Source organism: Corvus cornix, chromosome 5 (assembly GCF_000738735.6).
Source record: "Corvus cornix cornix isolate S_Up_H32 chromosome 5, ASM73873v5, whole genome shotgun sequence".
NCBI classification, from domain to species: domain Eukaryota; kingdom Metazoa; phylum Chordata; class Aves; order Passeriformes; family Corvidae; genus Corvus; species Corvus cornix.
In genome coordinates, this window is record NC_046335.1 from 39,652,433 (window position 1) to 39,680,131 (window position 27,699).

Below are 27,699 nucleotides of genomic sequence, written 5' to 3' on the forward strand. Positions count from 1 at the left end.
TTTGTCTTGACATGACACCTTGACCATTTTCTTTTCACTTCCTGTTCCTCTTCTAACTTTGAAAGAATAAATAGCGATTCAAGACCATTGTAATGAACCAAACCGTCACCATAGAGCAAAACCCTCCGATTGACTTAGGTGCTGGAGGTCTTGTTTTTCCCATTTATTTTCAGAGATAATAACCATTTTACAGCAGTTTTTGTTCACAGTGAGTATTTTGTGGAGTTTCTGGTTTCATGAAAGACAGGAAAAGGCTGCATGTTCATTCATTCTGTAATACAGAACTACTAGTTCTCTTTTTTTCTATTAATTTTTTTCTTTTATAATATATCTGGAGTTTAGCAGATGAAATGGTAGCAAAGCACCAACAAGCTTAGTAATTTTGAGAGCTGTGAAGATTTGAAATGTGGGATTCTTCATTTGAAATGGAGAATAAATGATAGCCAATATGGGTGTAGAATGCAAAGTTTCATACCATGAAAATGTCATATGTTCTGGCTCCCAGGGCTTAGTGGTGAGCCCTCACTGCCCAAAAGATTTCTGTTTATCCACTCAACTATCAACATTTGTTCCGGCTGTGCTTTGTCTCTCCCAAGCAAATAAACTTGATCTTTAGTCTCAGCATCTTCAAACTCAAAGATAACTCGTGAGATTCCAGAAGGTTTGTGGGCACTCTCCCACTGTTTTCCTTAATCCATGTTTTTCTGAGGGGGAGGATTGGAATGTGCGTGTTTTGAAGTATGCTGCAGTGATTTGAGATGAAGAGACTTGGTATTAGGATGTCCAGTTTTTAAAATTGTCCTTTCTCTATTTAAGCTCACTTAAAATTAGAGACCAAGCACTGGGTTTAAAAAGCTAGCAGGTGGGCCCAAACAAGTAACTTTTTTTTTTTAAAGTGTTTGTGGGGTAAAAGAATGACTTCTGTAACTTTTCAGAAATTGAAATTAGTCTGTCAAGGACAGGTGTTAGATATTGTCCAAACTCTTCTCAGAGGGCATACTTTTTAAATTCAGTGGTGTTCCATGGACCTCTCCGCTGGATTCACTGCTGAAGAGCAACCTGATGTCATTTCCATCATGCATTGCAATGCCCCACTTTACCACGAGTCAATTCAAGTATTTGAGGCAGTTACAACAACTATTTTTTTGGGTAATTAAGAAAATTTTGTTGGGACTTAGCATACCCGAGTGAAATTTCAGAATTGAAAATTATGTGATCATTTAGCTCTATATGGATCAAGCAGTAAGTGTTTTGCTGGCAATGAGTGTTTCCAGTTGTTTCTAAGAAGTGGAGTTGGGTCTGTATTTCACTGCTATCTACCATCTAGCACTGAGATTGCTGATTGCAAAGGGCTGACCTTAATCTCTACAGTTTTCCTTCCAGAATAGTTCTAGTCTTCAAGGATAGTTTTTTCTCCCACTTTATTCCAGTGTTCATTTGTTCCAATCACATGGACATCTGCTTTCAATCTTGGGAGTACCTTGAGGCTTCCCTCATCTGGCTCACTCCTGACCCTTAAAGGAATAGGGATCAATCACCCCTCTGCCAATTAATCCACATCTTTTAGTTAAACAAGTAAAATTATGCCTCTCTTAGGACTAATCTTGATTTTATAGATATGCTGAAATGCTACTGGTATTTGTTCAATACAAGCCTGAGAAAGCTCTTGAATCTCCACGAAATGCAGACTCTTGAAAACCCTCTGTGTAATTACACACTAATGCTGCTTTACTTCTTCCAGCCTAATGTCTGTGCCAACATATCTTAAAGGAACATGTTCCCCCTATACATTATTTATCATCCTGTTTTCTTGATCTTTCCTATACTGAAGAAAAACAGGGCCCCCATGCTAATGCATTTGATCACGCAGAGGGAATGTGCATAGCATCCCACTTTATATTTTCTGGGATCTTAAAGGGAGTCTGTGTGTCTTTTTTTTTTTTTTTCATTTCATCCTAAAGAAGCAGCAAAAAAAAAAAAATTGACCAAAAGACTTCCTAGTAGTACCTTTTACTTTTCTTGTTGGCTAATCCTTTGCCTGAAACTTTCTCTTCCAGCATGCCGGTAGATGTGCTGCTCTGTTCAAGACTCTTTGGAAAGCTCAAAAATAATAACCAGTCATAACTTACCTTGCTTAGGAAACTGTTTTTTCTGTAACTTTAATTGTTTGTTTGATAAACCAAACACAAGTAAACTGGAGACATGGGAATGGACTTTTTTTTGGAGTCTATATTCTTGTCACAAAACACTTCTTTTGTTTCTGGTGAAATGTCTCCTGACCACCTGCCAGCTGGAGCATGACTGAGAAAAACATCTTGCTTTTAGCTTGCAGATGTAGCACTGCTTCCACTGGACTCTGCAAACTGATGTCTGAGATCCCCTTTTTCTGTAAAGGATGTTTTTCTGCTGGCTCTAATTTGAACGCCCCTGCTGGATCTTGTGTGACAGTTTAACAGTATTTATCTGAGAAGGCATCTGTGATGTGTGTGCTTGAAAGGCTTGAGGGTCAGATACTGCTTTTAGATCTCTTGTGTGCCCGGCAATTCAAAATACCAGCTCTACTGTGTAGAGCCCAGTTTTACAAAAAGGAACTTTTTGTAAAAAACTCTTGTAAAAAAATTTGCTTTGTTCCTAGTAACAGGACTGCCAGTGCTATATAGTTTGGGATCCTTGGGAAGGAAGATGTTATCATGGTGAGAACTATCAACTTCTAGCAGTGAAAGTACCTCATTTTCTCTTGCTGTCTGGATTGGATGGAACAATTTGTTCAACTCTTTCCTTAGGGACAAATACGATACCACTCCCTTGGCTTTCTCTGGCAGTAGACACAGGCTTTGGTATCAGACAAACTTTTGGCTTGTTCAGTCCTTTATTGCTGTACAACATTACAGAAATAAATCTGTAGAGTAAACAATGTCCTCCTCTTCAAAAAAGTCTTAATACCCTTGGGGGAGGAGGGCAGGGGGGAAGGGCCAGGAACAAGACAGATGGGATGCCCATGAGAACTAAGCCAGTCACTGAAGACAACCTTAATTGGCAACTGGGAATAACCTGAATTATCTGCTTATAAAAAGGAGAGATTCTTAGAGCTAGCTTAGAGCCATCAATTTTCTTTTTTCTTTGCATCTGTGTATGTAGGCCTTATCACCATCATCATCTTGCTGTCATCTGCTCTGCATCTTTCCCCTTTTCAGAGTAACTTGTTTTGTCTTGTTTGCAAGGATAGTGTAAGCTCTTCAAGACAGAAATGATATTGTACTGCATGTACTTTACAGCACCTAGCATTGTAGAATGTTGACTCTGTGCTTTGTACTATTACAGTACAAACAGCAAAAACAGTAGTGAGAAGGTCCTTAGGGCTTTGGCAAGTTGTGCCAGATTCCCTTTCTGAGAGATGGAGCCATTCATTAGAATTTCTCAGTACAACTGTTTGGGGGAGGGGCATTGGTTTTGGGTTTTTTTTAGTGTTAGTTCTTTGTGTTTTGGGCAAATCAGTAGTATCTGTGAGGTATTAATACTTTTAGGATATTACCTAAAATATTGATATTCTCTCTGATATAAGCTTCTGAGCAATTGCAAAAAAACCCACAACATTTCATGTATTCTTCAAATACTGTCAGGATTCCTACATGTCATCTGCTCTGGAGAGAAAAAGATAAAATTATCCCCCTCAATGCAAGACTGCACTGAGCCATGTGATCGGTATCAAGCTGCTGCTGTCAATGACCTAGCTGTGCAGCAGCCCTTTGGGCTGAAAATCTCAGCTAGGATAATGTGCTTGATGGTTCCTGACAGGCTTTTACTTGAGATTCCTTGATCCCTAGGGCACTGTGTCTGCCTCTCCTTTGCTCGTCAGTTATCAGTGGAAAGAGAGTGAATATATGAACTCAGACACAGCATTTGTGCCAGAAGCTCTGAGGAGATTTTGCAGCTTATGTGAATAAATTGCTGTGAAAGAAACATTTTGAAAGTGTCTCTCCACAGAGTACACGGGTTTGCAGGACTGAATTTGTTGATAAATCTTTCTGGGGAACCTACAGTAATTGCATATTTCTCCACTAAGAGTGTTGCTAATGGACACAAAGCCTTTCTGTTAGTCCATTTGTTGCCTTCCAGTCTCACCTCTACAGAGAAGCATTGTCAGAAGGGCAAACTCTCTTTCTTGTAATCAAGTTTCTCCAGCCCACCTTAGAAATGGCATTTCAATACCTGCTGTCCACTATGCATGGGGTATGTGTTTTGTATGAAAGCTATGGAAGACCTAGGGGTTCTGGATAACTCTATTTATGATTTAAATTACGTTAATTTTGTCTGGAACCTGTAGATCAGTCACCCAGTGTTTTTATAATAGAATTGCTTTATGGCAGAAACAGCATTGGGATTTTGATATGACAGCCAGGATCTGTGAAATGCTGATTTTCCCAGAGTTGTTTCTTTGTCATAAACATTGCAACAAGTCCTAACCTGACAAATATGCTGATTGGGATAACTGCTGTTGAGTAAACAGCTGGAAAAAATGCATATATTAATTTCAATAACACACTTATTCCCACTGAAGGTTGTACATGTTGCCAATATATTAGAAAATGCAATATTTTCTTACTATGTTCTTGAGAATCTTACAGGTGAGTGGATTCTCACATATGTCCCTTGCAAAGAAATACAGGGGAGATAAAAAGGTAAAGAATCTTTTTGGTAAGCAGGATTGTCTTGGAAGACTTGTAGCAAAGCAGTAGCAGAATTGAACTTAAAGCATTTACCGGTGGTGCTGTATGTGGTAATATACTCCACTTAAGAAGCTTCTCATACCATTTTGGTGACAGAAGAATCTGCAGGATTTGCCATAGCCTATGAATGTTAGCACTTGATGTCAGCATCTTGTCAGCACAGGGGAGTCATCCGTGGTAACTCTGCACTTATACACTGACTTGACCTGCACCGTGCTCTTGCTCTTTTGAGAGAGGTAATCGCAGCTTCCATGTGCCGTGGGATCAGGTTATGATGCTCCTAGTGTATATTCACTGGTGTAGCAGTGCAGTCTTTGCCCACTTCTTTCCTATTGCTTTACATCATGGAAATTGCATATTTATTTGTGGTCTTTGTCAGAATAGTTGCAGCAGGAGTTGGCTGACTACTTTATGGAGACCTTAAGTGGTTGGGTATATTTTATTTGTTCCTACAGCCTTGAAGGCTGAAATGCAACACATCTGCCATGAAATTGAGCTTCCTTTAGGTTAAAGCCAACTGCATACAGGCAGTGTGGATAGCTAATAAAACTGTAAAGAAAAATTTGAAATTTCCCAAAAGCCAAAGCCCAGGAATGTGACAAATGCTACAAACGTCAAGACCATATATACCTGAGTTAACTGTGTTTGTGCCTTTTCTCTGGGCTAGAGTTGAATGTACAATCCTCTCTCTAGCTTTAGTTTTAAACTCTGGTATAATTCTTGTTTATGCTTCCAATTTTTTTTTGCTTTTCATCATAGTTGCTGATATTACTAGTACAAATTTGGAGAAGTATATGATCCCAGCTGGGAGTTAAAATCAGACTTTTTTGACTTCAAATGTATGAACTTATACAGGTTGCCCTGTTCTTGCATTTCTTACCATGTATCTCTGCTGTGGTTTTGTTTGTGTCCTTGCAGAAGTGAAAGGGCCCCCAAGTCAGAATTGGGGAGCTCTGAAAATCTTATATTGCCCATCTTCCACTGAGGAAAGCTCTGTAGTAGCGTTTGCTGTGATGCAAATTAGATATTCAATGCTGATGTAACTGGTTTTGCATACAATCTGCAATGTGTATACAAAGCAATAATCTCACCTCATGCCTGATCACATGCTGCAAAGATTGGATTTCCTGCAGTTTCTCTAAGTGTTTTGCAGAAAACTGTTTTAGTAATGTGAAATTGGCAACTGGAATTCAGTAGAAATGCACATGACAATAGCAGCTTTGGAAAAACATAGCAGTGTAGAAAGTTTAGTACACATTGGTGTTTTTTCCCATATTATATGTGGGGGTTTTTTTAACTATTCTTAAGAATTAAAGGCATAGTTTTATAATTTTCTGTTAGGAATATTTTCTTTTTAACATACTATTTCCTCCAATAAAGCTTTTGATGCCTCAAGCCATAAGAGTACCACTGTTGGATACATGATAACTTCATGAATAGCAATAACTCTCTCTGTATTACTAACTCACATAGTTCTTGTTTTAATGAAGCACTTTGGCATGGGTCTAGGCTACTTTATGTATATAGGAGATCAGTTTTAGAGTTCTTGGCTTCCATCTGTCTAAACCTGTAAGGCTTTCTATTAAATTGGAATAGTAGTGTAAGTTTGAGGAGCACTTTATTTTTTCCCAGAAAGATCTTTAAGGAAAGATGGATCAGAATTGAAGTTGGGGTTATTTTTTTTGTTATTGTTGGTTTGGGGTTTTTTCCCAGTTTTGTGTTGTTGGAAGGACTTTTGTGTTTTTTCTTAGGCTGCAAAATGTTGAGGCATCACAGAAAACCTTGAGGAACATTCCTAATTGCTTTGCTATGTATGTGTTCCCTTGTGGACAAGGCCAACAAATGTAAAATTTTTCCTAAATTAGATATGCCAAACTGTAAAAATGAGCAAATGCTTGCAGCAATGGGATCTGATAAGATCCCATGATAGGATTCCTTATCCTTTACAGGATAAAATCCCTTAACTATGTCTGCATTTCCATGAATACCAAACACTAAAAGCAAGCCTGAAAAACGCATTTTTAAAACGTGGTTTATCTTCCTTTTCTTTAAAAACAAAACTAAACCATAGCAACAGAAGTCTAGTTCCTAGAAATCTGCATGTGTTCAGAGAACCTGAGATTTTCTGTGCAGTGCCATGTTGAAACCATACAGATCCCAGAATACATTAGCTTTAGAGACTTGCAATAACCAGGTGTCCTGCAAAATTAATGTTATTATGTATCTTCAAGTGAATTAAACAAACTGTAACTGGTCAACACTGTAGCCAAGCAGTTGTAGTGAGCACAAAGTGGTTTAGCTAAGCAATCTCTAAATGCAGAGTTAACATTAATGTCAAATGATGTAACTTCATCTATATTAAAGAATTTTGGCAAGGTTCATTTGTTGCCATGATGAAAATATTGGAAGCTGCTCAGTCTTTGATGTGCTATAGTTCTTGCCAAGGCAACTGAATAGGTGAGAGAGTACTAGTTGTAAATTTTTTCTTTTGAAATTCTCCAGTCAAACCAAGACGAAAACAAGCAACTATGGAATCTGTTTGCATGGCACCAGTGCTGAATCTCTCTGGAACAGGTATTCAGTTATATTTCAGTATTTCGTGGATCATCACAGTCATAACATGATTATGCAGCTACCTTTTTTAAAACAACTAAAAGGCTAATTTATAAAACATGGAACTGTCTTACGACAGGAGATACATGAGACTTCATGCAGAATGGAGCAAGCAGGCCCTTACTTGTACTTATACTTTGGCCTCAATTTTCTGATAAGTCAATTTGCCTTTACTTGGAATTATACTTTGATCTCAGGCGTTCAAGATCGGTGCAGTTCCTTGATAATTTTCAAAATCATACTCCTCCTTTGGTGGTCATTTATGCTTTGGTATCAAAATCCATCTCCAGCTGGTGTCAATTCCATAGCTACTTTCAGAACTGTTAGACAAGAGAAAATCAGAATGTTACATTGTGTGCCTTGTGTTTTTCATAGTGTTTTTCATCTTTGTGCCATCTTCTCACCCTTGCCACAGGTTCACTGTATGGTTTCTGTAGCATCTTGAAGCTAGTGAATGAATTCCACAGCATGACAGGGAGGACAGAAACACTTGTTGGTTAATAAAGGAAGCCAAAGAATAGAGACCATGGCTGTAAGCTAAGGAAGCTAATAGAGGACTTTAATCTCCCATAGCCTCAGAATATAGAGAGTTATAGAGCAGTTCAGTAAGGAACTTTCTTCTTGCCCCAAAATGTCAAGTTGGACCAGTTTGAACAAATACTAAATAGATCAGCTGAAAGAGTTACCAGTTTTCCTTGTGTGGTTATAACTCTGGATTGGTTTATTATTTATGTATTTAGTTTAGGTTTGGGCAGAAAAAGGCAGGTTTTTTTGAGGGAAGCTGGGTAGCAACTTGCAGTGATCTCCATAAAAGCTAGTTATAATGGTGTTCGTGCAGCTGTTCCTGTGGTGTGCAACTTGCACAGTTTCCTACTGTAAAAACTAAATCTCTGTTTATACCAGCAAGACCTTTCCAGACTTGCTGAAACACCATGCAGTCTGAAATTGTACCTGATCAGACTGAAAGAGCTGGTCATGGGTGATTGATGCTTATCTGTGAAGGCTTCTTTACTTTTCCCTTAAGCACCTTGGAGGGCTTCTGCAGGGCTATTTACGGTCTTTCATTGTGTGCCCTTTCCCATCTTCCTGAATACTAGGCTTCCCAGCTCATAATTCTAAGAAGAAGCTTTATTTCACAGTAGAAAGGGGCCCCAATATGTGGCCTATTATATCCATATCAGCTTGCTTACCCTTTTCAAACAGCTATTGTGTTTTAATAGGGCCCTGCCTGGCAGGGGGAGTCCTTAATTCCTGCTATATAAGAATGGTCAGCTTGAGTTACAGCAAACTGCAGGATGCTGCTCTGATCAAAAGGCCTCTGTTTTTAGATTCCCGTGTCCCCCCCCCCTTTGCATTTGCCTTTTTTTTCCTCCTTTTTTTTCCTCCCTTTTTTTTTTTTTTCCTTTTTTAATCCTGGGCTAATAATTCAACACAGTACGGTCATTTCGGCTTGTGATTTGGAAGCCTTGAGGTGTTAAATTACTGACCTAGCATATGAAAAATTAAGGGAGGGGGACTCTAAAAAAGATAAAGGCTTTCTTGGTAATAACAAGCAAGCACAGCACTCCTTTAATCCTTTCCTTCTCCAGAATCTGTAAACTGGTCTCAGAGGGTTTGATTTGCTACAAAGCAACATAAGAAAGCTTGTTCACTGCCTACTCTGAGCTGTGTCCCAGGTGGTGTGGTTCACTTTCCTCATCCCAGTACATGGGATAGTGTCTGTACCACCTGTATTAAGTCTGCCACGAATACAGAGATTCCTAGCCTATATCAAAAAGTCTGAAGACACATGGTTAAAATTTGTGTCGCTCCTTTCCCTCTTTCCACACCCTTCAGCTGAAGTAAGCTTGAGTGGGTGAGAGAGAAAGGATCTCAAAAAATCCAGTCTTTGTGTTTGTAGTGTTATACCATCCAGTCTTGCCAAATTTTTGTAGTGTTAATGATTTCCTATCTGCCTGGTTGTTAAAAAAACCAACTATTTTTTCTTAAAGCCAGTCTTCAGGAATAACTTCTAGCATCTGTTTTGTCTTAACACATTTCCAAGGAAATGCCTAAAAAGCACTGCTAATTTCATTAGAGGAAGGTGGCGTTTTCCTTGAGGCTGACCTCAGTGTCCCATGTTCTAAGATCTGTGGAATTTTAAAAGCACTTGATACAATGGCGTTGAATTGAGGATTGCTAATGGTCCTACACTACCTTCCAAGGGGGATAGCTAAAGAAACAGTCCAATGATTCATCTGAATATTGCAAATATTGTAGTACACTTAAACCAATAGGTGAAGAATAGAATGATCTTAAAATACATTCATACAGCAGTAATTTAATCAGTACAACAGTGATTTTTTTTTTACCCAGTTATGCCTACAGTTTTAAGTGTTTCCTCTCAGGCTTCCTTCTAGGCAAGGTAAACCTCACTTTGCTATTTCAGAGCATAGCCTTGGGCTAAGTGCGATTGGTCATTTGGGGATGCTTTGTTGTGGATAGGTTATTTAACAACAGAAATGGCCTGATTTTTGAAGCCTTTTGTATTTCAGTATTTTCTGTTGCTAGAGCTAGTTCTTTGTTACCCATTGTACCATAGTCTCTAATCCTAATACTCCTGGTTATCCCTACTTATTGTGCTTTAGTTCACACAGTGAAGCAGTCTTGGACCTCTGGGTTCCTTTCAGATGGAGCTAAACTGGAAGATGTGTTCCTTCTGCAAATGAGCATTCAGTCAATGGGACTAGATTAGAACTAGTCCAGAGCATGGGTCAAGATAAAACAGATCCCGGGATGCCCATAATGTTGACATCAAATCCTCCGCACTGTTTTTCTCTACAGACGTTTTGGTCAGTCTAAACATAGCCTCTGATAGCAACTTTGCATTTGAGACAACCTTCTTTTTGCTTAAGACATCCAACTCTGTTTTAATCACTTAGACACTTGTGTAGCTGGCAAGAAAAGGGGTGTGTGTGCATGTGTATGTGTGTGTGATTGTGTGTAAATTGTTCATGCTGAAGAAGCCTTCAAAATTGTTTTCTTCATCATGCTCTTGATAGAAAATGCAAGCAGTAATGCTATAAGTTAAGGAAGAATGGTCATTGTTCCTTGTTTTCCATTTAGTAGAGGAGTGGTCCTGTGAGCTTGTTCAGCTCTTTGCATGGTAACCAAAGATGGTACCTGCTAGGGGGACAGCAGGGTCCTGGCAAGCTCTGCCATCCTTCTCGAGGACTTGGGACTCTCTGCATTGTGCATATTTGGCTTTGCCTGAGTTCAGCAGGCAGAGGCTAACTGCTATAATGGGTTTCAACTGAGATGTTACCATAGCATCCTGGGGCTTTTACAATCTATTTAGAAGTCCAAAGGTTTGAAAAGAGTGCTTGAAAGTTTCTGAACTCTGGCAGGTTGCCAAAATGTAATTACACAAAAGACAAAGCCTTATGAAAGCTGCTCTGTTCAGAGAAGCAGCACCTGAGTGCTAGAATTCCCAGCACAGCCATTTTCGAGAGCTGGGGCTGTTTTATCACAGTCTTCTCCCAAAACCTTTCTCTTCCTCTCATGTGTATGGGCCAAACCACAAGCATAGCCTGAGCATGCTGCAAGATGCAGCCCTCTCAGCATGTTGGAGGAGACTGTTCTGGGGTTTGGCTGCTCTGGTGCACGTGAAGAAAAGGAGTGAGAAAGCATCCTGAAGCCCCTACTGTAAGAATTTCTTTAGATCTCCCCATCAAGTGAGAACCTTGCTTTATTCTTCTCTCGTCTTTCTCCAGGATTTTCTCACAAGTGAATGGAAAAAGCTGTTTTGTTAACAGAGTAACCAGTTGCCTAACAATTCTTGTGTGAAATATGAGTGCTCACAGTAAACTGGTGTTAACTAATGACCATTCAATTCAATTTGTAGTCTTGGTTTCAGCAAGACAAATAAAATCACATCATTAGTAACTGTTGTTACTCTTCTAATTTGCCTACTCTACTGGTAATGTAGAGGACTGAGGCAATCATTAGGTTTGCAATAGGAGGCTTGGAGACAAGCAGAGTTGTTGAAAGCTTCCTTCTGGAAGGAATCTCTTGCAGATGGCTGCATTTTAAATGCCTAAAAGGGGAAAAAGAGAAGTTAACCAGAGAAGTGAAAAAATATTTTCCCTGCTTCTGGGTTTGCAAACCCATTTATAAATGATTGAGGATAAAGTAATAACTTGTTGAGGTACCCTGGTTTTTTCCTAAGTCTTTTTTCTTCAAATGTGCTGAAAAGCTCTCGCCACTTAACCTTGTTAACAGTATGAGCTGTTCAGTGAGAGGAGGACAGATAGCAGGAAGACTGAGCAATCCTAAAGGAAGAATCTCAGCATCTGTTAAACTTGCTGAGAATGATTGAGCTTAATGGTTAAGTTTTTATCTTTATTGTTGGTATCTTGCTTAAGCCATTCCTCTGAGTGCAGCTTGTTTCATTTTTGTGTTCAAAAAGAATTGGAAAAGACATCTGTTCACATGTATATAAAAATCGTAGGCAAGGTGTTGGTCATAGGCCCTACCTGCTGTTGGGATACTTGTAACAACTTTGGGTTGTCATAATTTCTCTTTCTTCCAGAAATGTTTACCTGTAAGATTACCACATCTATGGTAGCTTCACCTCTGGGCAGCTGTTAAAGAAAAGGTGGCCAAGTTATTTTGGTACTGCCCATCTACCCATGATAAAGGAGTTTCAACATATATCGTTTATTCAAAATATATAGTGTTCCTGTCCCTTGTAGTGATCTTGACCGTGCCTGAGAACAGATCTGTTGATTTGTATTGGGCTGCTTGCTGGATAGCTCCATCATGGGCTGGCTCCTTTGAGCTGAACTTCTACTACTTGTAAAAAGGAATTTATAAAGTAGGGTGTCTGAAATGTAGCATCTTAACTGGGATAAAATTCTGACTCCCAGGCTTGTAATCTTGAGCTTTTGGGGGAAAATCCTTCAATTGTGTAGTTAAACAAAATCCTCCTTTACTCAGCTAGCTGGGGGCACTTGGCTGTCAGCACATCCAGGTGTGCTGATGTTCCAGCATATCCACCCACTCTGTTAACAGAGTAAGCAACAAATGATATCATACCCTTCTGCCTGGTAGGTTTAGAGCCATCCCATGCTGAAAGTGCAAGTGACTTTTGCTTATTAGAAATAAGGAGTAATGTAGTAGGGCTGTCTGCTGTGAATTAATAGTATGGTAGCTTCATGTCTGGACCTTTGCATTTCAATTGTGCCAGGATCTGCTTCCAAAATTTGCATGTTCTGTAGATGCTCTGAGCAGCATAATTTGGTACATTTAATTATATCATTGTGCCTTCATTTTCTTCCTCTTCCAAAATGTCTCCCTTATGTGTGTTATCTTTCTGAAAGCTGCCTTCTTCTATTACACCAAGTTTCTTCTTTTTCATCTGTATCCTTTTTTCCATCAGTCTGTCAAATCATCAGCAAATCAATGCAGATCAGAAATTAAAGAAGTCATACAGGCTGTGGTTTGGGATGAGAAGATCTGAAATTCCATTTCCAGCTTTGTCACAGGCATCTTGTGGGACTTTTTGCAAGTGACTTTACCTTACTCTGAACTTGTTCACTCTATGGCAGTGAGCGACAGCACTTTGTAATGAATACTCTTTACTTGCAATGACAGTCATGTAATTCTGGCACATTTTGATCTGGCACATGATTTATTTATTTACTTTAATCTCTTGGGACAATGGTTGTGCTTTACTTTGCATGAAAGTTTCATAAATATGAAATACTGTATTTGTCCATGATATTTACAGAAAGAATATTCCTAATTCCAGGATTTAAGTGTCATAAGTGATTCTTAATTATAAGGAGATTGTACTTATTTTATTTGAGTTACATTTCCTTCTGGTAGGGGGCTATAAACTGTGTTCTGTACTACCTTTCAAAACATGACAACAAATTCTGTTTGTTTGCTGTTTGAGAACCAGGACATTAAAAATGAGAAATTGTGATTCCTTTTTTAAAAATTGAATGGCTTCTCTACACACACACGGCCCCAGTTGTTACATGACTTTTTAAATTTTGCTCAACTCTGTCTGGTATAATTCTCTTTCAAATGTGAGACCCTTTTCTGTACTATGAAGGATAAAGTGATTTAAAGTCTTTCTATTTAAAGAGGTGATTTAAAATTCCAAACTGAGAGGGTTCACATTGACCACTGGATTTTGTCTGTTTTGGGGATGGTACCTATGGAGAGGATCTGCTGTGATGAAAGTAAACTTGTATCTTTTCATTAATTCTCTCCTATGAGGGAGAGCTAAGCTGCTGTCCCAAGTGAATGTTTTAATGATCTCTCTGGAGTGTTTCAAAGCTTTGTCCCACTTGCATGATGCTGAGCAAAATGCACAAAATCTATCTTTGAGGCAACCCTGTCATTATACCTTTTGGTATATAATGTTTGTATTTGCATTTCTTTTGTTCTTGTATGTTGAGCTTTACCATGCCCAAAGGAGAATTTCTTGCTCTTCAGAGAAACCTTTGTAAGACAAATGTTTGCTGTAATAAGTTGGCCTAAAGTGCTTGCAACTCATATTTTAGGAATTTATACTGAAATACAAAAATGTGAGTGTTGATTTGATGATCCATCATAATGACCAGCTACTCTTTTCAAAATGCATTAGTGCAAATTGTTTAGTGATGTGTCAATCAGCTTTTTATCACAACTGCAGTAAATTTTATACATCCAATAGTCAAGTTTCAGTAACCTAGAAATGATATCTTGAGGCTTCTCTTAAAGAGGATGTTTTTTTTGTGGCTTTGAAGAAAACTAATGCAAATGGCAGTGAAGTTCAAATGGTACTAAAAGAAAGGGCATCTTCTGGTCAGATAAACAACAGTTACTCTTGGTGAACCATTTTCCAATGGATTGTTTTCAAATAAGTGGCTCTTGGACACTCCTTCCTGGGATTCTTTAGAATGAATTTTACTTTCACAAACCTCTAATTCCTATAATTAAATTTCAATGTGTGGTTTTTGCAAACAGTCTTCTCTCTAGAGAACAGATGGGTATAAACTTTGGAGATTTGGTTTCACAAAATGTAATGGCCAGTGGTTTTCCTGCTACTGTTCTAGTTGTTCCCAGAACATTCGCGTTGGTTCAGTTTTCTAACGTTCGTGTTTTGACTTTATGTCCACAGTTTCAACAGCGTGCAGCAAGGAACACACATCTTGTTCCGCGAGTTCAGCTTTGTTCAAGCCACCCCTCATAACAGGGCATCTTTTCTTCGGACCTTCTGGAGGTGTTTCCGAACAGTGGGGAAAAATGGAGGCAAGTATTCCAGCATCTGCTGCTGTCCTTTTACCTGAAAATCATTAGCTAGGCTATTAATGCACTACAAATAGTGACCCTTCACGTTGTGTTCTAATATTCTAAAGTTTTTAATGGCGAGACAACATCACATTTCCCTGTGGAATGGTTAAAAAATGCTCCCAGAATATAGTAGTGTAGAAGCACCTTCTTACAGTGCTACTTCTGTTACAGAACAGCCTGTCATGCAACAATAGATCAGAGGGAGGACATTGTAGGCCTGTGCGTTGAGATGGATAGGGAAAAAAGTGCTGGAGGTTGGTGGATGGGACCCAGAGAAGGTTAGAATATCAGATGTAGAGCATGAGGGAAGGGGCTGCTGAGATTCTCAGCCAGTTGAGCTCCTGGGTGGCTTCATTGGAGCCTGCAGGAGGTTGGGTTCATAGCCATGTGTGGCGGTGAATGCTGCCACATGAGCTGTGCCTGACTTGTCCTGGAATAGCTCCTAAATGATGCTGCACAATCCTGATGGCTGTGGAAGAGGGACCACTGACAACTGTGTGACCTCTTCCCCACCCCTACCCACAAGGAAAAAGCTCCAATGCCAAAATAAATACTCAGCACTGTGCTGTCACGTCTAGCTATTCTTATATTGCACTTGGTATATTAGGTATTACAGAATTGGCCAGAGTTCAAAATAAACTCCTGTAACTACATGCAACTAAAATTATGTTTTGTTTTAGTTTTTAATTTAGTATTTTAAGCAAATACACTGAAAGTTGCTGTACAAACGTGAATATTGGTGGGGTTTTTTTTACTATAAGCCTCATTTTTTTTCAGGCTATTCAGCCTCATTTCTTTTTACAGGAAAGACTAGAACCATCTCTTAACTATAGGTAAAACCTTGCCTACTGGCTAAGCTTTGCAACACTTCTACTTTTGATGAACAGAGTTGCAAGACTGTGAATAAAGACTTCTTTGATATGCCATCTAGATCTTTGGCAATTAAACAACCACAGTGAAACATGACAAAATCTGTAGTAAGCTACTGAAGTAAGTGACTATGCTGTCTGTAACACCTTCTTCCCTGTGACAGGTACTTTGTTATAAGTAATTTACTTTAGTTCAGGGATAATATTTTAAAGATTTCAGGTAAATTATATGATGTGTATGCAGTAAGGACATATCTGATTTGAGATCAGGTCATAGTCAAGAAAAATAAAATGTAGACTCCTAGAACATATTTCTATAGGGGAGTTAGAGGTAATAGTGAAGAAGTCATCCACCAGAACTGCAGCTGTTAGTGGTAAATGTTATTGAAAAATTGAGAAGAAGCTCTCTGATGGAAAATATCCACTGCAGAACTTTCAGTGCAAGGTTTCATCAGGCTTCATTTACCCAGCATCGACCTCAGCCAGATGAAGGGCACCTGGATTTCTTGAAAAGAACAGAAAAGTTTTAGCTTGGTAATATCTCCTTTCTCTTTGACTTTTAGTAGTTTTATGTGAGTATGGAAGAGGCTGTGGAAGAAGGAGTAACCACCAAGGTACTTTGAGAGAAAGGGTAATAAGCACAGGAACAAAAGCTCAGGTGGATGTTGCTATGCTCTGGCTGTGGCCTAAAAAGAGTTCAGTGTATATTTTTCTAACTTTGAAGTCCAGTAGCTATACTTTTTGTCTGCATCAATATTACATGTTTCACTCTATATTTATGCATTTATATACATTTTCTTTTTACACCAACTAGAGACAGAAATGCATCACTTTAGTTAAATTACTATCAACATTTTCATCCGCTTAGTCCAATTTCTCTGGTTCTCTAGCCATAATTATGGACTAGAACCTTGATATTTTTCATTTCAGTTTTACTTGCTATGGAAGTTTTTTTGCTATACCTGTGTGTAGGGGAACTCATAGCATTCATGGCCACTTAAGAATTAAACTCATTTAGCAAGAAGCCGAACCTGTGCAATGTGGTGGGTGAAATATGGTCATTAGCACACTCAGGCATGGACTAGACCTAGATTTTTTTCTTTGGCTGTGTTTGCATGGGAAACCTATGCTGGAGCAGACTCCTGGCAGGAGCCGTGGAGAGAGGAGCCCATGCTGGAGCAGCTTTGCTGGCAGGACTTGTGACTCCATGGGGAACCCAAGCTGGAGCAGTGCATTCCTGAAGGACTGCACCCCATGGAAGGGACCTGCTCTCAGCAGTTTGTGATGAGCTGCAGCCCTTGGGAGGGTATCATGCTGCAGAAGTTTGTGGAGGACTGTCTCCCATGGGTGGAATGCCATACTGGAGCTGGCAAAGAGAGCAAGGAGATAGAAATGGCAGAGACAATGTGTGACTAACTGACTGCAGCCCCATTCCTGGTCTCCCTGTATCACTTGGGGGTGGGAAGGTGGTAAAGGAATCAGGAGTGAGGTTGAGCCTGGAAAGACGGGAGGGCTGGGTGGAAGGTTTAAGATTTGGTTTTATTTCTTACTATCCTACTCTGATTTCGTTGGTAATAAATTCAATTTAATTTCCCCAAGTCGAGTCTGTTTGCCTGTGATGGTAACTGGTGAGTGATCTCTCCCTGTCCTACTCTTGCCCTGTGAGCATTTAGTTATATTTTGTCTTGATCATCATGTTGAGGAGGGGGAGTGACAGAGCAGCTTTGGTGGGCACCTGGTGTCCAGCCAGGGTCAAACCACCACAAGGAGGTAGGTTAAGTTATAGGGTCCTGGTAAGAAATTCTGCTTATGGTTATATACTATGCAACAGAGCATGGGACAAACAACCTGCTTTTTCTGAAATTAGTAGCAATATAGCTTGGGCTAATATGGAAATACTGCTTTTGAGACCTGAACTGGAATTCCTGCATTTGATGCCCTGTGTCAGGTGTATGGAGTGTTACTCATCAAATGGCTGGTTTTTGTCAATGGAATTTCTGTGTGCAGAAAGGATGAAAATATACCCTTTGTTTTCTACAACAAGATTCTGCTCTGCCCCAGTTTTCTCTCCTGGGTTTGTTTCTGGGCAGGGATTGCTCCATTCTTTGTCACTGATTTATGTCTTTAATCTTTTGCCTTCCTTTGTCAGAAGTATTACATTCACTAACTTCCCTGTCTTCTAGGATGTTCTTGGTTTTATTTATTCCTTTGTCATAAAAGTATTTACTGCTGTTTCCCCCTCTCTCATTTACTTTAAATTTCATTCCAGATTTGAATTTCATGTTTTAGGAGTGAGTGCTTCTTCTTAATTTTCTCCATCTGTGGAGGGTATCCCTGATAACCTACATAAATGCCAACCCTATGAGGATATAGGTCCACCTAATAAATAACTTACATCATAGCTTGTACCCTGGCTGGAGGGAAGCAAGGGAGAATATAAAAGATGTACAATGATGCAATTTCCAAGCTTATACAAACTCACAAAACCCCAAACGAACAAAACATCCATCTTTCCACTTCTGAGTGTTTAACTGGGATTTTAGAAAAGTAGACAAAATCTCACAAATGAGTGAAGTGATTGCTTAATCTGTCTGCTAGTTGTTCCTCCTTGAAGCAGGGAAATTTACTGCTTTGTCTGTCAGTCTTGAAATGACCATGCCTTGACTTGGAATGTTCATGTCATTCACCCAAGCAGATGCATCTAGCCATGAGTTCTCAAATGGCCAATAAGAGAGAAATCTGTCTGAACACAAGCAGTGCTTAAATGTAACAATCTGTGTATGTGCAGAACCATGTATACAGTAATTGAAATGCACTAACATTACTGTTTCTCTTGGGAAATTGCTGTAGATGTTACTTGTCTAGTTAATTCCTTATCCTTTTGAATTACTGGGAAATAGCTCTTCATGGAGAAATATAGCAGATTTTATGTTATTTTTCCATGTTAGCTCTGCTACTTGATGGGTTCTGGTTACACTGACCTTTACAAGTCCCTTAGTTTGGAGACTAGATTTATTTTTTTCTTTTGTCTCTGGATAGCAAGGAAAAATTACTAACTTCAATAAATGTGATGATAACACTTCAAAAAGTAAAGAAAAGTTTGTTGTTTGGGGGTTTTTGTTTCCTTGCTTGTTTATTTTTTCTTAAGAGGATTTCTTTTTGGTAATATGCTGGCTCCATTTTACAGGATTTCCAGTGGTTTTAGAAGCTTAGTAAGATGCAGAGTTCTACTTTCAAGTATGCATGAGCATATCTGGGATTCCATGCATTGGAAATGTGATACCAGGACTAGAAGGAAACAGATGAATGTGATCCAGTGTCAAGAAACTGAGGTTTCTTTGTGAAAAAAAACTTCCTAGAATTTCTTATTACAGAATCATAGAATATTAGGTGGAAGGGACCCATCAGGATCACTGAATCCAGTTCCTGGCCCTGCACAGGACAATCCCAAGACTCACACCATGTGCCTGAGAGCGTTTTTCAGATGCTTCTTGAACTCTTGTCAGGTTTGTGCTGTGACCACTTCCCTGGGGAGCCTGTTCCAGTGCCCAACCACCCTCTGGGGGAAGAGCCCGTTTCCTAATATCCAACCTAAACCTCCCCTGGCTCAGCTTCATGCTGTTTCCTTGAGTCGTGTCCCTCGTCACGAGAGAGAGAAGAGATCAGTGCCTGCCCCTCCACTTCCCCTTGTGAGGATGCTGAAGACCACCATGAGCTTTCCCCTCAGTCTCTTCTCCAGGCTGAACAGAGCACATGACCTCAGCCACTCCTCATATGGCTTTCTCTCCAGACCCTTCACCATCCTTGTAGCTCTCCTTTGGATGAGCTCTAACAGCTTAATATCTTTTTTATATTTGTGGCACCCAAAGCTGCACCCAGGACTGCAGGTGAGGCTGCCCCAGCGCAGAGCAGAGCGGGACAATCCCCTCCCTTGCCCGGCTGGTGATGCTGTGCCTGATGCCCCCCCCAGGACACGCTTGGCCCTCCTGGCTGCCAGGGCACTGCTGACTCATAATCCACTTTCTGTCAACCAGGACCCCCATGTCCCTTTCCTGTGGCTCTGCTCTCCAGCCTCTTGTTCCCCAGTCTGTCCACAAATCCAGGGTTGCCCCATCGCAGGTGCAGAATCCAGCACTTTCCCTTGTTAAACTTCAAATGGCTGGTGAATGCCCAGCCCTCTGATTTGTTGGGGTCTATCTGCAGGGCCTCCCTGCCTTTGAGAAAGCTGTCAGCTCCTCCCAATTTAGTGTCATTGACAAACTTACTTAGTATTCCTTTGAGTCCCACATCCAGGTCATTTATGAAGATGTTGAAGAGAACTGGGCCAAAGATGGAGCCCTTTGGAGCCCCACTAGTGAGAGGTCACCAGTCTGTTACCCCAGTTGCTATAACCCTTTGTGCCCTCCTTTTAACTTGTACCAATGATACACAACACTCACAGAGGTGGTTAGAGGACAGCTAGTGTTTGTTGAAGCATAATGATCAGTTAGCAACAGATTTCTCCCGGAGGAAGGCAGAATGGCCAGAAGTCTTGTTTTCCCTCTGCTTATGCTTAAATTGACCTCTTGGAATCTATCTGACCTGCTCTTTTGAATTGTCTGTTCCTCAGGACTCTTTAATTAAAACTGTGCTTTCTCAGTTTAAACGGCCCCTGCAGAGTTCTGCTGTGAAGCCTCATAAGGTCAACATATGCCTCTCCCAACCCCCATGGCTTTCATGTCTTGTTGGTTCTCTGCTTTTAATTAAAAAGATTTTTCCTTAAATGCTTTCCAGCCAATTAGAGAAATTTTGCACTGAGAAACTTGTTCCAGGCCTGATGCATTGAGAAGTGAACAGAAAGCTCAGTCAGAACCATTGGCACTTCTTGTCTAGAGCTCCAGCTTTCTTTGGTGCTTTTCAACAGCTTTTTCCTTTTTTCTTTCTTTGCACTTCCCCCCCCCCAATTTAGAACTGCTTCCAGCAAAAATAGCTGTTGTTTGATACCTTAGATATAGCACTGAAATGTAAAACTGCTGCAGAAAGTATGTTAGACTGTATTGCTTGAGAATCCTTTTTGCAGACACTTGCCTCCCCTTCAGACAAAACATACAGTTACTGTTCATATTGAAATAAAATCTTATAAAATGACCATGTTTCTTTCACATTCATCACATGGTGTGATGGCTACCTCTTTGCTTCTGCACACTTGAATTAGGAAATTGGAAGCCTAGCTGTCTCTGGAGCTTGTGGAAAGGGAGGTTTACCATAACCAAACATACAAGCTATGTCATGAAATAAGAAGAGTGGTAAGCCTCTATGACTAGCTCTACTTGAGTTTGCCAGGAAGGCTAGATTCCTTACAAAAATGAAAGAAATATCTTATCTATGTAATTCATGTAATCTGGAGATTGAGAAGAGCTAAATGGACCACTCTTCTTCCAGCTCATTTTTGAAAGATGCTATTTTAATGCATTTTTGCTGACAAGATTACTTTCCTGAGGTTACAAAATCCCTTCCTTTGCTAGTGTCATTCTAATGCTTCTAAATGTTATTCTTTATATTCAATTACTCTGCCTTTTTTTACTCCCTCCCTTGTAAGCTTTACACTATCTCCATTTTTAGCTTCGCCAATCTCTGCTAAGTGGGATGTTTAGAACAGTATGGTGACAATCACAGTAAATATCAGAATCTTTTTTCCTTTCTTTTTTGTTATTAAAACCAAATCAGATTTTATACCATGTTATTATAGGAAATCTTTTATGAATCAGTGAGATCTCATAGTATGTTCTAAAGATAAGTAAGCTGTGAATTTAATGCAGTGTTTTCTGGAAACTCATTCTGCAGTGAAATAGCCTTGGCTGAAATGATTGATCTCCAACCTTACTCACGTCATAGTTCCTTCACCCTACAGTTACAGCTGTTGCTATTTATGATTTATCAATGTAGCTCTGCCTGGAAGCACTGATGACTCTGGAGTATCAGGACAAAGGATTTCTGAAGCTGGGGAGAAATAAGTGGAGGATTACATTTTAGAGATGGTGAGATATATCTACAAGCATTGTAAGTTAAAACATTTGCATTACGTAGATCTAAAATGCATTGCAGGAATCATTTGTAGAAGTGGGTCAGTGATGGAGTCTTCAGTTAGTCTCTCCCTGAATTCAGTTCACACCATTCTGTCAAGGCAGTTTGTGAAATTAAATGTAGTACATTGAAAATCCTCCTTGTCTAATCTGGTTTGGGGTTTATTTTTTGCCCCAGTATTGTATTTCCTTTTCAACTGTCTCTGAGCACACACCAGCTCTTCTTAATATTCAAATGTTTGTTTTCAATTTCATATTCCAGATGTGTATCTCTCTAGATTTTTTTTTTTGAAAACCAATAAACTTTTCTGTTTGTTTTCTAATGTTTTTTGGCTATTTTGTGTCTTTTGACAGTTCTTCACTGGTTGTGTCATTAAATTAAATTAATATGTTCTTTAGTTTTTGTCCCAGTTGAGCAAAACTTTTAAATAAGCAATTTAAATGTAACATTGTTGCATTCTGCTAAGCAATTATCCAAAATTCAACTGGTAATTATTATTACTATTTGTTTTGCAGTCTTCTGGCAAGTTTCCCATCCCTATGACAGCATTCTTATTCAAACCAACTGAAATAGATTTTTTTAATTAAGATTTTTTTTAGGTTCCAATATAGTCTTGAAGAGTTCATATTCCAAGTTGTGGGGAAGTTCCCTGGAACAAAACTAGTTCTAGATTGTGTGATCTGGCCTGGGATTCTCAATGCGTCATGTTTCTTATATTAAATAAACTTGGTCTATCTCTTCTCTCATTTGTGACATGTCTTGAAAGATGATCTGCACACTTCATATGCATAAGTGATCATCCAGAAGAACGTCTATGAAGCCGTAGTTTCATTAATTTCTATGTTTTATGATATTATTGACCTATTCTTCAGCAGCAGAGATGCTGAAAAAGAGAGGTAGAGAAAGTAGATGAAAATCTTGTTTTATCTCAGTTCCTTATACTGTGACTTCCTGCAAAGAGGTTTTACGAGAAGAGTCTCTGTGAAGCCCACATCTGCTTTCATCCCAATGTTGGCTCTTAGTCTCCCCTGAGAAGTCAAAGTGCCTAAACTGAGGAAAGCATTATCTTCATCCCTTCTCAGTGAACCCTAAAGCATACTTCTCTCCTTGCTGTTGGCTTCAAGTGTGTGTCTGTGCTGTGTTTGTATAGACAACCTAAGCTCAGGCTTTGTATTTCCATATGGTACAATTCAGCACTTTCTCAAGATACCAGCTTGGGACCTGGAAGTTGCAGAGCTATATTGCTCTGACAGCAGCCTGAGCCTGGTTGATCTGTCTCAGCAGATCAGCTGACATACAGGGGGTGTTGTTACGGTGTGTCTGCGCTCATTTCTGTGGAATAAACTCTGGCATCCCTGTGTTGAGCTGCTGTGAGCAGTGTAGATGCAATCTGAGGAGGAAGACTGTGAAGGAGGAATGTGTGTTCAGCATGAACAGAAGAGTAAGGACTCTCCTTTACATATATGCAATTAAGTCTTTAACATAGCCTTGGTACTGGGAGTTATCATCTTAAGTGAAGAGATAACTACCTTTTTAAGTTATTGTTGTCCAGCTGCACAGAAAATCTCTGAACAAATAATTTTTGTGTCTTTATCATCCACGGTTCTTCTTCAGCTTTTCTCTCTGATGGTCTTGTTATTTATAGTTTCCATCACTGGAAATTCACTTCCTAGCTTTCCTAAATTAACCCCATTGATTTATATAGTGTGCACCTGACTCTACAATATATGTCTCTTACTGGGTTGAGCAGACCTGAACTATATCTAGAAGTTTTTTTCTCTTTGTTCATTGGGAATTTGCACAACTACAATCTCTAACCCCCTGTTCTTCCTCCTCTTCTATTAGTTATACTCACAAAACTTGACATTCAGTTATTTTGATAAAATAAGTTTGGGAGTGCCATTTATTTCTTTAGAGTAACTGATTTTTCCCTGTGGTGTTAAAAGGACTGACTGAATTTCTGTTTCTGTAACTATATTGCTGAACTCTTCCAGTAAGCCTTTTCTTTTAGGCAAGATAATTGATTCCTGGAAACTTAAAACCTTTCATGAAGTCCCTACTTCCCACTTTGTTTTGAGGCCTTAGTTCCATTCAGTATGTCCATGTTTGATTGAAAATGTGATGTTGAATTAGTTTAGCTAAACAATAGAGCCATGCTTAGGTATAGAAATTCTTGCATCCTTTTAAAGTTGCCATACCTGAGTAAACATCTGTAAGTCTGGTTTAAATCAGTATGATCATGTATAAAGTTGTTGTTTATGATGAAAATGATTGTTGGCTTATACTTTGTTATGCCTCTTTCAAGGATCCTAGATGAGTATCAGTAGAAGTGATCTGCATGCATGATTAGTACTTTGATATGCTACTGCTACTCTGTGAAATGGGGATAAGGTATTACTATGGAAAACCTGTAATCTGCAAATGAGTTATGAAATGTAGTCTTTAATATTTATAAGTTAAGCTTGAGCAGTTTTGAATTTGTCACAGGACGTGATTGTGGTAATGTACAGTCTGTGATACCTTCCTTCATAAGCTGATCTGAGAGTGATTTGCATTCTGTGCTCCTGCTAAGCATGAATCTCATAACTTCTGTTGAAAAAGTGGACCTTTCTGTATCTTGAATGAAAAGACACTTAAATATCGATCTCTTCTTGACCCATTTTTCTCTTTAGAGCCATATCCCATAGGATTCTTCCAAGGAGATCTCTGAAGTCATTAAAATCTGCTCTCCTGAAATCCAGGGTTGTGGTCCTAATTGGCAGGTAGATACATTTTCTGAAACTTCTGTGAAATGGTTTTTCAGGTATAAAGAAAAAGACCTTGGAAATGCTTTGGGCACAGGAAAAGCTTCCACAGAAGTTCACACTTTCCTAGACTGCAAAGTCAGTTAGCCAAAACCCAAAAATCCATAGGATAAAAGCTTTGCTAATTCTAGTGCACAGAGATATTTGTCAAATCTTGTCTTCTCTGAGGTTTTCCTGCATTAAGGTTCAGACCCAGAAGCAGTCAAAATTTACATCAGCTAATTTAATGAATTTGTGCAGATTCTCCAGCAGAACTTGGGTAATATTTGTAATGCAGTAACCTGGTATTTCTCAACAGAAGAAGCCATAGCATTAAGGGAGGCTGGAGAGTACATGGAGTACGCAATAAACCTAAAGGAAACTGAACATCTGAAAAGAGGTTGGTTTTTTCTGTTTGGAAGTGCAAGTATGTGAGGTTGCAAAGTGTTACTAGTGTTTGTTTTCACAGAGGGAGGAGAGATGTCAGGAAAGGCAATATTGTCCTGAGTGGAATTGCAACTCTTCCCCTTCAGTTCCTTTGTGTTGTAGGACAAACTCACTGTGAGCTATAGTCATCCCCTTCTCTTGTCAGCTCTTTACCTGCCCATTTTTTATTATTTATCTCTGTTTTGATCATCTGTTTGTCAAATATTTGTTTCCTTCCAGCTGTCGTATATGCTTATCTGTTACTAATTTTCTCTGTACTCTTTCTGCTGGAGTTAAGGTATTGGATATTCAAAGTGCTCCTCTACTCTTCAGTCAAATTTCCCTTATATAATTACCAGAATAACTTACGCATTATCTGAAAAGAAGTCAAGCTGTCAGTGCTTTTGGCATGAAGCTGTCTCTGCATCACTATCTGATGTCAGAAACAAAGCTTTTTCTTTATTTCCTCTTTCTCATCCCCATTCCCCATGCTGCTATTAGGTAGTTCTGCATTCTGCTGGCAGAGGCAGAGGGATAGCTGTACTGTGAAAAGTTACAATGCAAAGCAAATGCTAGTTAACATGATTAGGATACCAAGCAGTTAATATTGAAACTTATTCCTGAAAGAATTTAAATTTTTCTGTCTACTTTGACTGGAAACTTCTTTTATCAAATAACTTTGATTTGAAGTTTGAAATAACTGAACAAGTGTAATTGTCCTTAAGGTGCTGAGAAGTGTTTCATGGTTTTCTTCTGTGATGGACAGGACCTCAAATGTGATGTCTTAATTTCAGAATGATGATTATTGATAACTTGAGCAGGTACTTTTCTGTACCTGCTCTCTAAGGATCTCCAGGTATTTTACAGACATTAGGGAATGAAGCTTCCCAAAAATTCTTGACAATACTATTTTCGCTTCAGAGTTCCAGAAAGTGAGACAGGGATATGAAGTAATTAGCTGAAATTCACATAGTCAGAGTTCAAGATGTTTGGCCTTTTGATATATTACTTAAATTTTATATACTAAAGTTGTATTTTTTACAGATACAGGATTGTTTTACCATGAAACAAGTAGGAAAACACACATGTGTTAGCATAAAGCAGCACCATCTAGATAAATTGTTTGTAAGAATCTGTCATCTTTTTTTCTTTTTAAAAAGTTTTGAGAGTACTCATTGTCTTACTCAGAATAGTAGATCACTGTGCATGAGCTGTGTGGGATGATGTAGGCTGCATTTGTAGTTGTTTCCAAGTTTGATGTTACAAACCCCCTTTGCTACATGCATTTCTCAACGGCGTCTTTAGAGCAAGATAGAAATCAGTTTAGTTAACATATGTCATCAAGTTAATCATCTTTGTTGTAGAACCACATGCTCAGTAGTATTTTCCTGACAATTCTTCGCTCTTCAGGAGAGGAAGGTTATTTCATGTGTGTGCAGTACTAATGTGTACTGTGTCTGAAAGTGCCTTAGCTCGTAAGCAGTCTGTGCTTAGCTGGTAACTGTATCACTTAGAAAGGCAACCTTGATCTACAGAAGTTTCTGGCTTCTAAAGTAAAATTGGCAAGAGATTTTCCCTTTTGAAGGAGCTCAAAATAGAAGCTACTTTTATGCTGAAGTATATTCTTTATTCATGTTCCCTCATTGTAAATTCAGACTATTTCCCTTTTATATAGAGGTTGCAGTCTTTTGTTGTTTTTGCTTAGCTTCAAAGTACCAACGAGTAGAATCTTGTTCAAGCATGTTGTTCTTCAAGGGACCACCTTATAAAATAGCAGACTGTTCTTTCCCCTTGGGTCCAGTCTGCTAGGCAAGTTGCATGCAATGTCTAGTGAAAGATTTCTTAAACACATCTTTTCTGTGAAGGGCCATCTTCTGAGGTCTTTCATTTAAAGAGTAAAACTGTGAAGCTTAGAACCTGATCTGGCTATGTCATGTCTTGCTGTTTATCTGGAAAAACAGGCTTAAAAGGTGAACTCCGGGTCTCAAACCCAGCGAAGTGGGATTTTGGCATTTGCTCTGAAGAGGCTGCTCCATGGGAAAGTTGAATATGTACATGGTGTAGCTAAAGCCAAAACTAAAGAATACCTGCTGGAGCTTGTCTGTTGTTGCAGGTTGTGTCCGTCATGCCTTGTCCTGTGAGTATACAAATTTGATGCCCAAACTCAAAATCTGATGCACTTCTTTGGTAGTCAGCAGACAGTGCCTGATCCATGGGGTAGTTTTGAAAAGTTAGATGGGCTTCTGGTCACTATCTTTCTGCTGTTGTTTACGCTAGGAGTTTAGGTAGAACAGCCTTTTCATTGGGCTATAAGTTTGGTGCTTGAAGAGACACAACTTAAACATTACATTTCTCTCTGCATTTCAAATGTTTTCTGTTTTCCAGATTAGTACATCAAACCCTTAACAAAATGTGTCTTTGTAGTGATGCTGTGTTAATTTGTTCTGGCACTCACTATTCTGTAAAGTTCATCAATAAACCTTTTAAGAAAGTTTTTTATTTCATGATGCTTTTTTTCCCTTATAAATCTTCCCCAGCTTTTGTATCTAAAGTATCCCCTAAGCAAAGCAAAGGGAAGTGAATACCATATTAAATCTTATTAGATTAGAGGAGTTAAGAAATGAATCAATGATCACTGAAATAAACTTTGTAATCTCTTGAAGTATTTCCTTTGAACCTCAGCTAAGATATCTTGCAGAACTAAAATTAAAGAAAAAAATCTAGTAAAATGTTCTTTATTTGTTTCTTGGTAAGTAAACACTGCTAGCTTTAGCAGATTGTGGTGGGTTGACCCTAACTGGATGCCAGGTGCCCAGCAAGGCTGCTTCCTCACTTCCCCTCCTCAGCTGGAGAATCAAGAGGAAAATATAACTAAAGGCTTGCAGGTCAAGA

The 27,699-nt window shown here is 39.1% G+C and overlaps 1 protein-coding gene across 1 annotated transcript in view; it reads left to right on the forward strand.

Moving 5' to 3' along the window:
* C5H11orf49 (chromosome 5 C11orf49 homolog) overlaps nt 1-27,699 on the forward strand; it is a 92,130-nt gene that overhangs the window by 21,529 nt on the left and 42,902 nt on the right. The window contains exon 4 of the mRNA XM_010413051.3: nt 14,494-14,624. Within this exon, the coding sequence (XP_010411353.2) occupies nt 14,494-14,624 (131 nt within the window). The remainder of the gene's footprint in view (nt 1-14,493; nt 14,625-27,699) is intronic.